The 15,684-nt window shown below is 38.3% G+C and overlaps 1 protein-coding gene across 3 annotated transcripts in view; it reads left to right on the top strand.

The window, feature by feature from the left end:
• The window catches only part of OTOA (otoancorin), a 952,220-nt gene that overhangs the window by 801,166 nt on the left and 135,370 nt on the right, over nt 1–15,684 (top strand). For 2 of the 3 annotated variants that reach the window (XM_044089617.1, XM_044089616.1), the window contains exon 28: nt 1,889–2,129. In XM_044089617.1, the coding sequence (XP_043945552.1) occupies nt 1,889–2,129 (241 nt within the window). Of the gene's footprint in view, nt 1–1,888; nt 2,130–5,396; nt 5,432–15,684 lie in introns of those variants that run through there. The other variant, XM_044089618.1, reaches the window with a different exon arrangement.

The raw sequence follows: 15,684 nt of genomic DNA, 5'->3' as shown, positions 1-15,684 counted from the left end.
AAGTACTCTTACATTGGTCAGGAAAGATGCTTGCACAAGGACATGCCTGAAATTAGATTAGTTTTTTAAGCTCTTCAGACTGTTCCTTTCCACTTGTGCCGTGGCTGGACTCTGACCATGATGGACAATATGACCATGGTATCTAATCTCAACAGACATGCATATATTTGCTTTTACCACCTGTAACAAGAAGTGCTAAGGTGGATTGTCTGTAGAGACATACCAAATCCAGTGTGTGTGTAACTCCAGTCCCAATCTTGCCATATCATTCCTTGATCTTGTGATTAATTACACAACTGACCTTTCCATTATAACACTGATGACCACTGACCCTACCATTATTAGACTGCTGCCTGTAAGAATAACAGCCTCTTGTTATATATCTAATTGAATAATAAGCTCATTTAGGTCATATGTTTATTTTGGGGGGGTGCACAACAAATTTAAGTGACTTCATCATAAGCTAATACTACAGATGTGAATATTATAGGACGGACAAGCAGTTCTTCAGTTTTGTAAAGCTGTGATACCTGAATTGCATGTTTTTCATACTCCACTTCATTTCCATTATTTCTCTTTTAAATGTCTTTGCCCACATATGAATTAAATAAATAATTCAAAATTAAAATTCAGAAAACACTAACATAGTGCAAGATTTGTGTCTTTAAAAAGGAAAGAAATAAGAACAAAATGGTCAGAAAGATGAAATATTAGTAATGTCTTAGTTATACTATCTAAATGTTAGTTTTATAGATTTTGACAGGTGTAGTAAACTCAGCTGTATATGCATGCATTTACACAGAAACATAACTTATGATGACAGAGAAATATTACTCAGCCAGCAAAATCTGCCCATTTCCATACCTACTGGATACGTTAAAAATTGTATTTAAACAATGGCTTATCTGTTTTTTATTCCATTACTTATATTTTTTACATCTATTGTTGGATTTTGTTACTGCTTCTGACTATATTATGCCTTAAAATTTATTGCAATAGTTCTCCACTATTTTCATGAAATAATTTTTTTTGTGTCTTGCCTGAGCCATTCCCCTCATATCTTCAAAACGCATTTATCTTTTATCACTTTTTTCCAGAAAGATTTTATCTACTTGAGCTTTTGATATGTGAGGTAATTCATTTTTTTGGTCTGGAGGTACGAAGGATTAAAGCTATGAGCTGTGAGCAAGCTGCTTTGTGTAATCAAGTTTGACTCCCTGAGCCTCTATTTGCCTACCCTCTGACTCTGAGCAAGTCACTTAACCAAATATTATTCCCCAAGTGAGTCTGAAAAAAGGTCCATTTGGAACAGTGCTCTACCCACATTAACAGATACAAATAAATAAATGCAATGTCACCCTCTACATTTTTTCTTCTTCACAGCTGTATAATTTAACCACTTTCAATCCCTCTTAATGTGCTTCTGATACAAATTATATACCATTTTTATTGCCTTTTTCCAGACTGCCTTGCCCTTGTCTATATCCTAAAAATAAGTATGTCTACAGAAGTGTACACAGTATTAGAATGTGCCATACCTTCCAGGAAATCTGTAATAATTTGCTGAAGATATATTACAATGAAAACAGTTCCAGGATTAATTTTATATATTATATAGCTGTCTATAAACTGAAAAACATCTGAGCTGAAATGCCAAACAAGGATTCTTGTAAATGCAAAGTGGGCTCATTAACTTTTTAAAAACACACTCATGTATTCACAAGTAACAAAGAAATGTATCTATAGAAATAAACCTGAGATACACCAGCCAGTTTCATTCATACATTGTATATACTCGAGTATATTTTATGCATGGTTTTAAACATGCTGATGTGAAAGATGGTGCTTATAACAGATGCTTCAACTTTAACAATGATATTCATTCCAGGAATTATCACCGGAGCAGATAGCCAACATGGGTCCTGAAAACGCAGCTGCTATTACAAGAGCACAGCAAGAAATGCTGAGCAAGGAACAGTTATCAAGCCTACGGTTTGCATTACATGGTACTGAGGAAAGTGTCACTTCTAGCAGTAATAGCTGGCTGACGGCAACAGACAAAATAACTGTCGCCCCAAAAATGACACAAAGGAAATATTTCTCTAATCTTGCTCCAACTGTCACAACTGGTAAGTTAAAGTAGTTACTATATCTAGGTATTGTTTCATAATATATAGTTTGACATGGTACTTATTGTAAGAAGCTATTTTAGTATTCCAGGAATATTTGAATCATAAAATAATATGTTTATCTAATAGATTTATTTTCTTATCATTCTTATCTTTTCTGCGGTGGCAATGCGTTTCTCTTCCATTCTGGTAATCTGCATGCATTATTATACTTCCAATAACTTTGTACTTATCAACAAATAACTTCTCTACAGCTACATTCTTTTCAACTGTAGACAAACAGGTTAAGCCATTTTTCCGTGTCTATGACTCACTTAGCCCCTGTAGATGAATTCAGTAACAAAGCAAAATGGCACTTTCCTTTCAGAATTTATCACATTGAATTATTTGAGGTTAACTTTCATCCTGTTGTCTGAACTCACCAGCCTCATATCCAACATCAGTAAATATATAAACCAAAAGCTGTGCCTAAATTACAAAGCATAACTTTATTCATGGCAGCACCAAGTGTAAGGTTTGTTCTTGCTTTCCATAAAGTGTGAGTTGGTTATCTTTTATTGTCGATTAATAGGTTTCATAGACCTTTCACATCATTTAAAATAATTTATGTAATTTTGTTCTTGTTCTGAAAGTGAATTCATTGTTGAAGTCTTCCTGATTCCTTTCATTACTTCCCACCTTCAACATGCATATATTTCCTTTCTTATCCATTATAGACTCTCATCAGACCAGTTCCCTTCTGCTCTAGATTCCATTTTATACCTTTTTCCCAGCGCAGTATATGCCCAGATCTAAAATCTGGAAGCAGATTCCTCAGTAATATTGCTATCATGCTTTGGAACCCCATTTCTTTGACCTTTTCATAATCCTATACACAGTAGCTTCCCTATGCAATTTTAGGTCTATATCCTTACTCTCTCTCTCTTACTATCTAAGTCTCAGCATTACTATCCATCTCTTTCATCATGTGACTGTCAGCTCATCTTCCTTTATAAACCACATAGACTGATTGGTCCACATTTTTTGTCCTACTCTCCACCGCTTCAGATATTTTCATTTTGCCTTTCTATAGCCACTTTACTTGTCCTCAGCTTTCCTTCTTTTTTTCTTTTTTATTATCTCCCACCTTTATTTATCCATCCATCCACAACCCCTTTTTCCCATTTTTGCATATGAGTTTGGGGTGTCACTTCAACAGTGAAAATCATCTAGAGCCAAGCTTCACACCACTGGGTGGCTAGCCCTGCTATGGTTGTAATTCCATACCACATACTCACATGCACAGTCACACCTGTGTCCAATTTAGAGTGTTCAATCCAATTACTGCTTGTCCTTGGAATGTGGGAGAAAACCAGAGCATCCGGAGGAAACCCACGCAAACAGAGGAGGACATGCAGATGCTGCATAGATGGCACCTCAGCTGAAAATTGAACTGGGGAACTTCTTGCTGTGAGCATCAATGATATCCGCTGCATCGTTGCTTATTTGTTAATTTGTGTAGTCACTAGATGAGATGGCTGGCTCCATGACCCAGGCCAGAGGCCTTAAATATACAAAATAGGCAAAGATATATCAAACAAGATGTTTAAAACAAGTATGCAACTTAAAGAGGTGACAGAGTACAATGGTTAGCATGTCTGCATTGCAACTCTTCATTCTCTAGTTTTCTTCTTGTTGCAAGTACCTGCCTTCTCTATGGAGTATGCATATATTCTCTGTGTCTGTGTGGGTTTTAGATGGATGCTACAGTTTCCTACCAACTAACGAAACATGCTAATATGTGAACTGGCTATGCCCTAAACTGCCTCAGTCTGTATGCTTTCAGTGTGTGGGGGGTGGGGGCTTTTGCGATTCAATGTTATACTGCCCAAATTAGCCTCTCTGCGTTACACACACTGAGTGGCAGGATAGGGACTGGCTCCTCTGTGACCCCCCAAACAGGATAAAAGAAATATCAAAAAATAAATCAGTGCAACTTGAACTGATATATTAATATAACAGAGAAGCCAGCACCAAGAAAACATTCTGGTATTTGTAGTAAAATGATAGGATACAGGCAACAAACTGAGAGAATATCCGCAAAACAGAGAAGCATAAAATAACACAATGAAGCAATAAAATGCTGGCATCAGCATTTATATAAACAAGCTTACAAATTCAGACAATGCACTTAGGATTTAATAACACAGGGTTTAGAAGTAAGCAGATGTGTTACGAAAAGTGGAGAGAAAGTCAAAAGGATGATAAAGAATAGAAGAGATGTGAGCAGATCTGAGGAGATGAGGAAGGAACATGGTTAAAATAAGAGAGAGAGAGAGAGAGAGAGAGAGAGAGAGAGAGGCTCTGGAAGGACAAAAACAGTTAGGAGTCTATCAGTCACTGCATATGTCTTGGATGAAGAGTGAATAGTGGAAGAGATGTTTGTGCAGGTAAGAATGAAAAAGGAGAAGGACCACTCCGGTGTAGATATGACTTGCTGTGGGATTCCAAGCAGCTGGTCTCCTTTTGGAAATGGCTGATGCTCCTGCAACAAGCTCAGACATGAGTCCATTCCAAGTGATTGCACAGTGATGCTGTTATATTAGTCAGGGGAATGATGCTTTATTATGAGTTTATAATGTAGAAGCAGCTAAAATTGAATGTAATACTTTTTACACTAGAGTACTTGCAAGAAGTGCAGTTTTATTTCACCATCAAACTTCCATTCATCTCTGTGAGCAAGACATTTTACATTCTACCCTGTTTTTGTTTTCTCCACCTTCTGTGATAATGACTTGTCTTTTTTCTACTGCCATAATTACATCGCCTCTGCATTCCTTCATTGCTACCTTCAGGAATTCTGTTATGTGTCAATTCATCTCAAACCTACAAAATATCCTATTTACTTTTTTATACAGATTTGTTCTGTTCTTTAATCCTCTGAATATTAAGTAAATATTAAATAAGATATGATATTTCATTATTTCCCTCAACATAAAACAGACTTTAATAGATTCCATGCCTGTTGGCCATGAATATTATTCCATAAAAAATGTGCCCTACTGTGAGGATATCAGATATTGTTATCTGTGCTAGAATGACTGGCTGAAGTTTTGTAAATACTTGTAAGTAAACAATTGAAAATTACCTTATGTTATACATGCTAACATGACTAGCTATAATTTTGTAAATAAGTTTATGTTTTTTGATTATTGCTTTGATTTATGTAAGATGTTTGAACCAGTGTTCTTCTGGCTGACCAAATGTACATGTTTTTTTTTTTTTAAGAATTCTGAATGTAGGCATAACTTTCAACCTGGAAACATCAAAATTCTGGACAAAGGCCCATGAAAAGTAGGTACAACTGGCAAAAAATCTGCATGCTGGTTAACATAAAATTTGCATGCATAATTATGTGGCCCCACCCACTCCAATGAAATTGCAAATTGAAGAACAGACAAAATATTAAACACAAAATATAACCAGTGCAATAGTGTTTTATTTATATTAACGTTTGAAATTGTATCAAACTTTGAACGTGTATAAAAAAACTAAAATGCAGTTTTCTCTTATAAAAATAACTGCTGCTACACACACTCATAATATTAAATAACACAAAATATAACCAGAACAATACTGTTTTATTTATATTAACATTTGGACTTGTTTTATCCTTTGTACTAACGCTTAGCTTATAGGTACCTACATAAATCTGAATTTGAAAATGTTAATGATGCTAAAAAAGAAAAACTATATAATTCAAAAAAATACCCCCAGTAAACCCACATACATAGCTATCAGTGCCTGTGTACTAAAATGTGATGATATACATGCAAATCACTGAAATACAGCTGTGCTTATAAGACAGGTAATGTAGCTAACTTTGGCTTGTGTTATACAATACATGCCTCAACCATCTACAAATCACATGTCTATGCATGCTAACCTGCATCATTACTCTTATGAACCAAAACATAACCACATATGATTCTCAGTGCAGTACAATTTTAGTCTAATAATCCCGGCTCATTTTAAATGATGTCACTGAACAAGTCCGTTAATCAGTTACAGCAGTACACTGTAAGACTCTATAATTAAATAAGAGGCAAGACAAAATGGAAATCTGCTGCATGTATGGCCAGTCCATAGCTCAAATCATAAGAGAAGTAAACTGAGGCACTGCTACACATAGCAAATGTGATCTATCAAACATTTGCAAAGCTTAACCATAATGAACTGCCTGCGCATTAACAAAATGAATTTTAATTAATCAGGTATCTTACCTCACATCAGTAAAGTGGACAAACCAGTATTTAATTTAAGATAACTTTCGGGATTACTGATTAGCAAAGAATCACTGGTAATGTTTTAAAAATGTTATGTGACTTCATCAATATAAATCTCAATATAAATCTCAGAGAATAATAAAATTTTACTTTAACAACAACAATACAGGCTTGCTTCAGTTTACATGCAAACATTTTATTTATACACTACAGTTTTTACCACTGCAGTCAATTACATTGTATCCCAAAACATTTATGTCACACATCTTTCACTTTATGTCTAGCAAATGATATACTGGAAAACATTTACCTGTACACTAGTCAGTATCATGATTATCTGTATATTTTGGCAAGCTAATAAGAAATGTCAGTAACATCTCATGGTAGGCAATAACACAATACCAAGTGCACAAAAAAGTTTTATTATATTAAGAATGGGTAGTGCAGAATAAGCTTCAAAAGCTGCTTAATTCTAAAATATCACAGTCAAACTAGGAGATTAGCTACCAGTGTTCTGTCTGAATTAATCCAACTATCCTGCAGAAAAAAAATTAAACTCAAGACTCGTATGATATTTAGTTTCATGTAAGAAGCAAAGCCTGATATCCTATAACATAACATCATACAAATACACAAGACAGTATAAGCTGTAAATAGACATGCTTCCAAACACAAAACCAACTATTATACCTTTCCCCAATCCCCATGTCAAGAGCAAGTTTTAAATTGGTGTTTGATCTCTTACATGCATTTGGCAAAAACAGTATTAAAAGAAGTGGTGGTACAAACATAATTTGTACCATCCCCACCACCAAAATAATGTGCATAGAGAAACAAAAATGCTGCTTGCAGTAAATCCACAAGTCCCAAAACATCAAGCCAATAAAAACAAAAGGTAACTCGGAACCATGGCTAAAGTAAAAACTGATTAAAAAAAAATCAGAAAGGCTTTATTAAAAGCGCAAGTAAAAAAAATGATACTGCTATGAATGGTAATGCCCACACCTGATGACAATGGACAACAAATTCTGCAACTGCTTTGCTATCCTGCATATCACACCAGCAGCTGATAACGAAACTGCAGTTTGGTTAAAAAGCGCAGCTGAAAAACTGAACATAATAGGTATGCATTGCGAATAAGTTAAAACATATAAAACTCCATCCTTTAGTTTGAAATGTCCCAGTTCTCCATTTTATAGTTCTGCATTCCCCCTATATAAGCACTCTGAATTGTTGACAAATACCTGGCCCAACAGCTTTCTGGGATGTTGTTGAAGTATCTTCACTGGTCACACAACCAATCCAGTGAGAAGTGCGAACTGATGGCTGGCCTGCCTAAAATGTGTTACTTAGTTTGCAATTGCAAGTTGAAACTTTTTGCAGTCAGAGTGATTGCATATGCAGTTCGGCAGTCAGCTTCGGACAGTCACAGACACAGTTAGATTCCGTTAGGCAAATGAAGGCAATAAATAAGGGGGTTTTTTATTCTTTTTTATTTACTTGGGGCTAGAGCATACACAATACACTTTTTTTTTCTTTTACCTGAAGCTGAAGGAGGTTGCAGATTTTCTCATTCTAATCCTGAGTCTGGGATTCCTGATGGGTGGGCCGGACTCTGCTGTGCTACACTGCACTGCACTGCAGAAAGTAAAATACTTGTTTCTTCTTGGGCTTGGCTGGCAGATTAATTTAACTTAAATTTTAAAACTAAATAAATGTTACAGCTCCTCTGCTGGTTGGTCTCTGATGCCTGCTGCCCTAAATCCACAAAGTAAATGTACATAGTAAAAATGTCCACAGACTCCAAGCCCTCATCCGAGTTTCCGACAGGCTAGCAATCTGCCTTATAAAGCTGATGTCGTTGCACACGCCCTGCACGCAATGGCATCAGCAATAAATTCAACTTTTAAAAAAAAATTGAAAAAAAAGGGAATTGAAGGGGCCACTCAGGAATTCATGGCACCCCGTTATTTTGCCCTCAAAACCAGTAAATACCAAGGAATTCAGTACGGTTGAGAGGTATGAATGTAGGTTATGCCAGTCAACTGACCTAGATGTGATGTCTTTGTGTGCCAGAGTTGAAAGGATTAGAATCTCCACAGCAGCTTTTTGTTTACTTTCTAAACTCTGATATAAGAGATTAGAATTGTCATAACAGCTTTCTGTAACTTTTAAAAAATGCTGCTATAAAAGCAGGTTCTAAGTCAATTAAATAAAGTTCAGTTGTTGTAGTTGTTCAGTTGTTGTTTAGTAGTCAGTTGTTGTTTTCCAGATAAGTAGTTATAACTCAGAGTTTTCCAGAGCTGTTCAGCAGAAATAGTAGGAGCTGTTATTCCATTTTCTGAGGACCAGACAACACCATGAAGAGTGGACATAAATTTTTATGTGCCTTGCAGAAGTAAGAGTATCATCTTGCCTTGCTGAGTTAATTAGATTAGACAGGGACAGTTAATCTTTAGACAGTTAGGAAACTACAGTTAGTTAGAGTTTTTCTACAATCAGTGTAAAACTTATCCTACAGTGTTATTTTCATAATTCCCACGTACAAAACTCTGCTTTTTTTTAATCAGGAATTCAGTATATATATGTTTTAAATTATTTTATTTATTAAATATTTTACTACTGTTTATTGTGGCTGGTTATGTAGAAAGTACTTTTAATAACCTGAGATGTTTATTCTTACTGTGATAACACCAGGGCCACTCCAAAAGCCTTACTGCTTGGATTACATGCTACCCTTTACATCAATATTTATTTTACCCAATATAATTGAACACCCCTTTTCAGGGGTATTGTGGTATTTGACTGGTGGCAGCCATTACCTTGTAATTTGGGAAAGAGGACATAGCAGGTAAATCTGTACCAGTCTTTCTCAAGAGTGTTTTGTATGTGTGAATATCAAATATTTAAGAGTGACTGTGTCAAATAGCTAGAACTGGGACACAGTGCTCTGCAGTGGTTAGTGTGAAGACTCATTTGGGGACCTGGAGTGAAGCATATAGCCTAGTCCCAGGTTTAGGGTCTGTTCCCAGTGTGCTCTTTGGGGAAATTGTGTATTTCTATCCCTGCTTTCAGTGATGCTCCCTTACCGGAGATAGTGGTAATGATTGAGGCTCCTTAGTTACTGCCCCGGGTTTAAGCGGGGTTGTCATATTATTTTGTGCCAGCAGTGTGGGATGTTAATTTATTTATTTTATTTATTTATTTATTTATTTATTTATTTCAGTTTGATTACCAGGGAAGTCCACTGGGCCAAGAAGTGCCCATTTTCAGTGGAGGCCCGGGGAGAAACGCTCCAAAAAACAGTACAATACAATAGGTTTACAGAGTATTGAAGATAAGTACAGGCATAAACTTCATACAGTTGAGAATTTCAAAAGCAATACAGTAAAGCAATACAAAATCTTAAGGGTTGTTAAATGTAAAATTCAAGCAGTCAGGTTATACATAGAGTAAATGTGCATCTCTTTTTTTTTTTTTTTGTTTACAGAAGTGACATTTACAAAATTTGCAAACTTGGAGTTTAGAGAGACATTTACTTAATCACAACATCGACAGTTAAGTCTATTATGGGAGAGTAGTAATAAAAGTTTGGAGAAAAAGAGGAGCAGAAAAGTTTGGAGGAAAAGAGGAGCAGGGTGTATAGAGCTCAGAGGGGAGAAAAATTCCCTAGGTATTAAGTAGGGTGAAAGCAGGAACATTTCCGTTTAGATGACAGGTATGAGAACAGTTGGGTCTTGAAGGATTTTGGGTTGGGTATAGTCCTGAGTGAGGGTGGGAGAGAGTTCCATTTCTTGCCTAGAGAGAAGGACAGTAGAAGCTGTCCAGCAGAATGTTTGGGTTTGTGGATGGAGATTAGGTTTTGGTTTTCAGATCTCAGAGAACGATTTGGTATGTATGGTGGAAGGATATTAGTTAAGGCTGGGCATTTATCTGGGTAGAATATGAGTTTGTGAGCAGTGGTTAGTTGGAGATAGTCTAGGTGGTTGGAGAGCTCTAGCCAGTTTAGGGAATGTAGAGTAAGGCAGTGGTGTGTTGAGGTTTTGGAATTGGTAGCAAATTTGGAGATCTTATTATAACAAATTTCAAGTTTTGAGGTGTTGGAAGCAGACAGATTGGAAAGAAGAGGTGCTCCATAAAGTAGAGAAGGTAGAAGGTAGGTAATAGCCATGGTAAGCCTAGTGGAGTTAGAGAGAAAGTGGTTATTCCTGTAGGGCATACTTAGCTTTTGGTGGGTTTTCTCTGTGCTCAATTGAGCTTTAATAGCCTGTAGGTAGTTGTCACTGAGGTGTGCACTCTCAACAGCCACAAGATAAACATACAGAGTTTCATTTCACAACAGTTTTAATTATTTTTTAGTCAGTTTAGTCAGGGACAGCAGGCAAAGATGCCAGCAGAGGATTATAGCAAGCTGTCAAGGAACCAGTTGGCTAAGGTGTGTGAAGCCAAAGGACTGGTGCATGCCAACCTGACTAAGGAAGCAATATCTCAGCCTTAGTTGCAGTCACAGAGCAGACCAGCAGCTCAGAGTATATTCAGTTTGGTGTTGGGGTTAAGCAGCCTTTTGAGACAAGACAGTGTACCTTTTCCTCAGAGGACTTAAAATTCATTTGGAGTTAAGGAGACTCGAACAGGAAGACGAGGGGAAGCAGCATCAGCATGAACTGGAAGCCAAACATTTGGAGACTAAGGAAAGACAGCATCAGTATGAACTGCAATGTTTGCAGATGGAAGCTGAAGAAAATGAGAGGTAAAGACAGCATGAAAAGGAGCTTCTAACCCTTCACCAGGGTTGTGATGGTAATGGGGAAGGGAATGACTGAACCCCAGAACCCATAAAGGTGAGTAAACTGTTTCCTCAGTATAGGAGGGAGATTACTTTCATAGTTTTATTTATATATTTGAGAGGGTATGTAAACAATATAATGTTGACTAAGGGCTCTGGGTACAGTTCCTGATCCCCTTACTCCATGGTAGTGCTGTTAATGCAATTGCTAAACTGTCTGATATTGATTGTTTGAATTATGGTCGTGTAAAACAATGTTTACTCAATTACTTTTAATTAACTCCTGAAATGTATAGAAAAAAGATTTGTGAACATAGCCACAAGGCAGATGAAAGTATATGTGATTACATTGCCGATTTAAGTACTTACTTGCACAGGTGAGAGAGTGGGTGTCAGGTCGCCATTTCTGAAGGACTAACAGACCTTTTGGTGAGGGAAAAAGCTCTCCGCACTTTGCCTGAGGACATGAGGATCTGGTTGGCAGACTGAGTGTATAACTCTGCAAATGAATTGGGGAGAAAAGAGGATCTGTACTTGGCAAGTAGGGAATCACTGCATAAGAAAGGGATAGCCAGTGCTGCACATGGACATAAGGGAACCAATGAGGGACAGCCTAAACCACTCCAACAAAGTTCACCAGTAACCAAAGAAGCCACTAGTTCAAGCACATGGTCAGGATCAGGGATAAGATGTTTCAAACGTAATCAGAGGGGCCATGTAGAATATATATGGTGAGAAACAAAAGGTGAGGAAGCCAGCAAGTGGGAATGACAAAATTCCAGTGGTACGTTGTCTGGAAACAACACAGGTGCCAAATTATCACCAAAATTTGTATCCTATCTTAGTGGATGGAAGACAGACCACTACTAAAAGACACACAGCTTCTGATATAACCAGTGTAAGGCCTGCAGTGGTTAAGGAGGAGTAGTACTTGCTTGGGTAGTCCACACCTGCCAGAACTTTAGGTGGATCCCCATTCCAAATATTTTTGGCCAGGGTTCATCTTGACTGGGAGGGTGAAAAAGGGAACAAGTAGGTAGGTGTGTTTGAGGATATCCATGCAGATGTCTTAATTGGGAATGATAGTGTAGTACCTTGTGTGCATGCAGTGGCATGCAGTCAAGCTTGGGGCCGGTGATGTGGTTACTTCAAGGAGGGAGCTACCTTGTAGCAGTGAGCCTGAAGGTGAACCACAGCTGCTGGTAGGTACTGGTGCTCCTGTGGACATGGTTGCTGCAAGGACAGAGGTGAGTGCTGGTATCCAGGGTGACAGGAAGCACTGCTGACAGAGGATACTGGGCTTCCTGTGGAAGGGGAGCTGGGAAGAGTCACAAAAGTAGAGTTGAGATAGGCTCAACTTACAGATCCTACATTACAAGGCTTGAGAAAGGTAGCTAAAGTGGCACCTGATGCTCAAGAAAGAGGATAGTCTGTATACTAGAACAAAGGTTTATTATACAGAGAGTGGACCCCTGAGGGAGGGCTAGAGGGTAAGGTAATACTGCAGTTGGTAGTGCCCAGATCCTACAGTCTGGTGCTTCTAGCCATAGCCCATGATATTCCTTTTGCAAGCCATATGGGCATAAACCATACTAATAGATGCATTATGCAAAACTGTTATGGGCTTGGGATTGCAAAGGATGTAAAGGGGTACTGAAGAACCTGTGAGCAGTGCCAAAAGGTAGGCAAGATGGGAAGACAAGGTCAAGGCTCCATTAATGCCTTTGCCTGTGATTGAATAGACATTTTTGAGGGTAGCCATGGATATTGTAGGGCATTTGGGTACTCTAAGTTCTACAGGAAAGGAGTATATCCTGGTGCTGGTGGATTATGCTACCAGATACCCTTAGGTCCTCCATTGAGGCAGAGAATGTGGCAGATGCATTTTTAGAAATTTTCACCAGGGTAGTTTTCTGAGGGAGATACTGACTGACTGAGGTGCCAACTTTATGTCAGACCTACTGGCTTATCTGTGGAAGTATCATGGGGTGAAGCATTTAAAAACCACCCCTATCATCCCTAGACTAGTGGTCTTGTGGAGAGGTTAAACTCTACATTAAAGACTATGTTACGGGCATTTGTAGGCCAGTTTAAAAGGGAGTAGGATAAATATTTGCCCCATTTATTATTTGCCTACAGAGAGGAACCTCAGGAATATAAAGGCTTTTCACCCGTTAAGTTGCTGTATGGGCATAGAGTGAGGGGGCCTTTACATTTGGTTCATGATGTGTGGGAAGGTGAGCATGAATCCCACAAGGAGTCTGTTGCAGCATATTTATTTATTTATTTAACATTTGTTAACTGGGAAAATCCAACTTGGAATGTAGGCAATTTTCAGTGGAGGCCCAGGGAGAAACACTGCATGTCTTTGAATGTGGGAGGAAACCGGAGCACTTGGAGGAAACCCACATGAATGCAGGGAGGACATGCAGACTCTACACAGAAGGCACTGTAACAATGAATCAAACCAGAGAACCTCTTGCTGTGAGGTGACAATGTTACCACTGAACAATTGCGTCATCCACTGCAAAGTTCTAAACTTCAGGATAAGGCTTAGGGAACTCATGGGTTTGGCCCAGGAAACCTAGCAGTAGCCCAACAGCAGAAAAAAGTTTGCTATGACAGGAATGTTTGAGCCTGAGAGTATACTGTGGGGCAACAGGTCATTGTGCTTATTCTTGTCAGAAACAATAAGCTGCAGGCAGCATGGGAGGGACCATTCGAAGTGGTAAGGAAAGTTGGCGATGTTAACTACCTGATAAACTTAGTAGGCAGGAAGTAAGGACATAAGCTGTACCATGTTAACATGATGAAACCTTAACACAATAAGGAGGTCCTGGTGCTGAGCATTCACAGTGGATGGCAGGAGGAGTCTGAGGGGAATCTGATAACTGACCTTCTCAGTGAGGCTCAGACTGACATCTCAGTGGGAGTTGTAGCAATATCTTGGAGGCTATCCCCTATTCACTTTAAAGAAATATGAGCAGTGTTACAGGAATTTGGGGGCATGTTCACCAGGAGACCTGGGTGTACTTACCTAGTTAAGCACCATGAGGATACAAGACCCAAAAGGCCTATCAAGCAAGCTCATTATAGTTGCCTGAGTGAGTCAAGCAAACTTTGAAGGAGGAAATAAAGGAGATGTTGGAGCTGGGGGTAATCCAGGAGTCCGGTAGTCCTTGGGCTTCCCCAGTAGTATTGCTAATGAAGAATGATGGTAGTGTAAGATTCTGTGTAGACTACATAAAGTTAAACAGTTATATAGCGTCAGCTGCATACCCCATGCCTAGAACAGATGAAGTTTTAGAACAGCTGGGTGGGGCTAAGTATCTGACCACTATTGATCTGACATTGGGATACTGTTTGGTGCCCTTAACTCCCATTGCTAAAAAGAGCTCAGTTTTTGTAACACTTTTTGAATTATATGAGTTTACAAGGATGCCATTTGAGATGATGAATGCCCCAGCAACCTTTCAAAGGTTAGTAGATCATATTTTAGTAGGATCAGGAGATAAAACTCTCACTTATTTGGACAATATTGCCATTTACAGTCTTTCCTGGCCAGAACACCCTTAACATGTCAGGGTATTCTTAGGTAGATTAAAAAGGGCAGGGTTGACCATTAAGCCTAGTAAGTGTCAGCTGGCTATGGCAGAGGTCTCCTACCTAGGACATAGAGTGGTGAGTGGTAAGAATAGGCCATAATCTCCCAAAGTGGAAGCTATTCAGGCATGGCCTGTCCCTGTTACCAAAAAGCAGATGAGAGCTTTCCTAGGGACAGAGGGGTACTATGGGAAATTTGTGCCCAACTATAGTACAATAGCTGTACCTCTTACTGACCTAACAAGGAAAACCAAGCCAGATAAGGTAGTGTGGACCATAGATTGCGAGCAGGCCTTCCAGAAGCTTAAAGAGGCATTGGGAGGACCCCCTGCATTAGCCAGTCCAGATTTTAGCAATGTCAATGCAGAAGGATTCTCAAGAAGAGGTATGGGTTAATACATTTTTAGTCAATGCCATTGTTCTCAAGTGACAATTTTCTAGGTTCACTTAAAAAATCTAGCTTGAGTCTTCAAAGGGGGGAAAAATGTGAGGATGTCAGATACTGTTATCTGTGCTAGCATGACTGGCTGACATTTTGTAAATACTTGTAAATAATTGTAAATTACCTTGTGTTATATATGCCAGCATGACTAGCTATAATTTTGTAAATAAGTTTAAGTTTTTCGATTATTATTTTGATTTATGTGAGATGTTTGATTCAAACAGTGTTCTTCTAGCTAACTAAATGTACATGTATTTTTTTAAAAAGAATTCTGAATGTAGGTTATGCCAGTCAGCTGACCTAGATGTGATGTCATCGTGTTCCACAGCTGAAAGGAATAGAATCTCCACAGCAGCTGTTTTGTTTACTTTTTAAACTCTGATATAAGAGAGTAGGATTCTTATAACAGCTTTCTGTGACTTTAAAAAAATTCTGCTATAAAAGCAGGTTCTGAGTCAA

Source organism: Protopterus annectens, chromosome 12.part0 (genome assembly GCF_019279795.1).
Source record: "Protopterus annectens isolate FY-2018-M chromosome 12.part0, PAN1.0, whole genome shotgun sequence".
NCBI lineage: Eukaryota > Metazoa > Chordata > Ceratodontiformes > Protopteridae > Protopterus > Protopterus annectens.
Note: the sequence above shows the minus strand (reverse complement) of the source record. Positions and strands in the feature narration are given on the sequence as shown.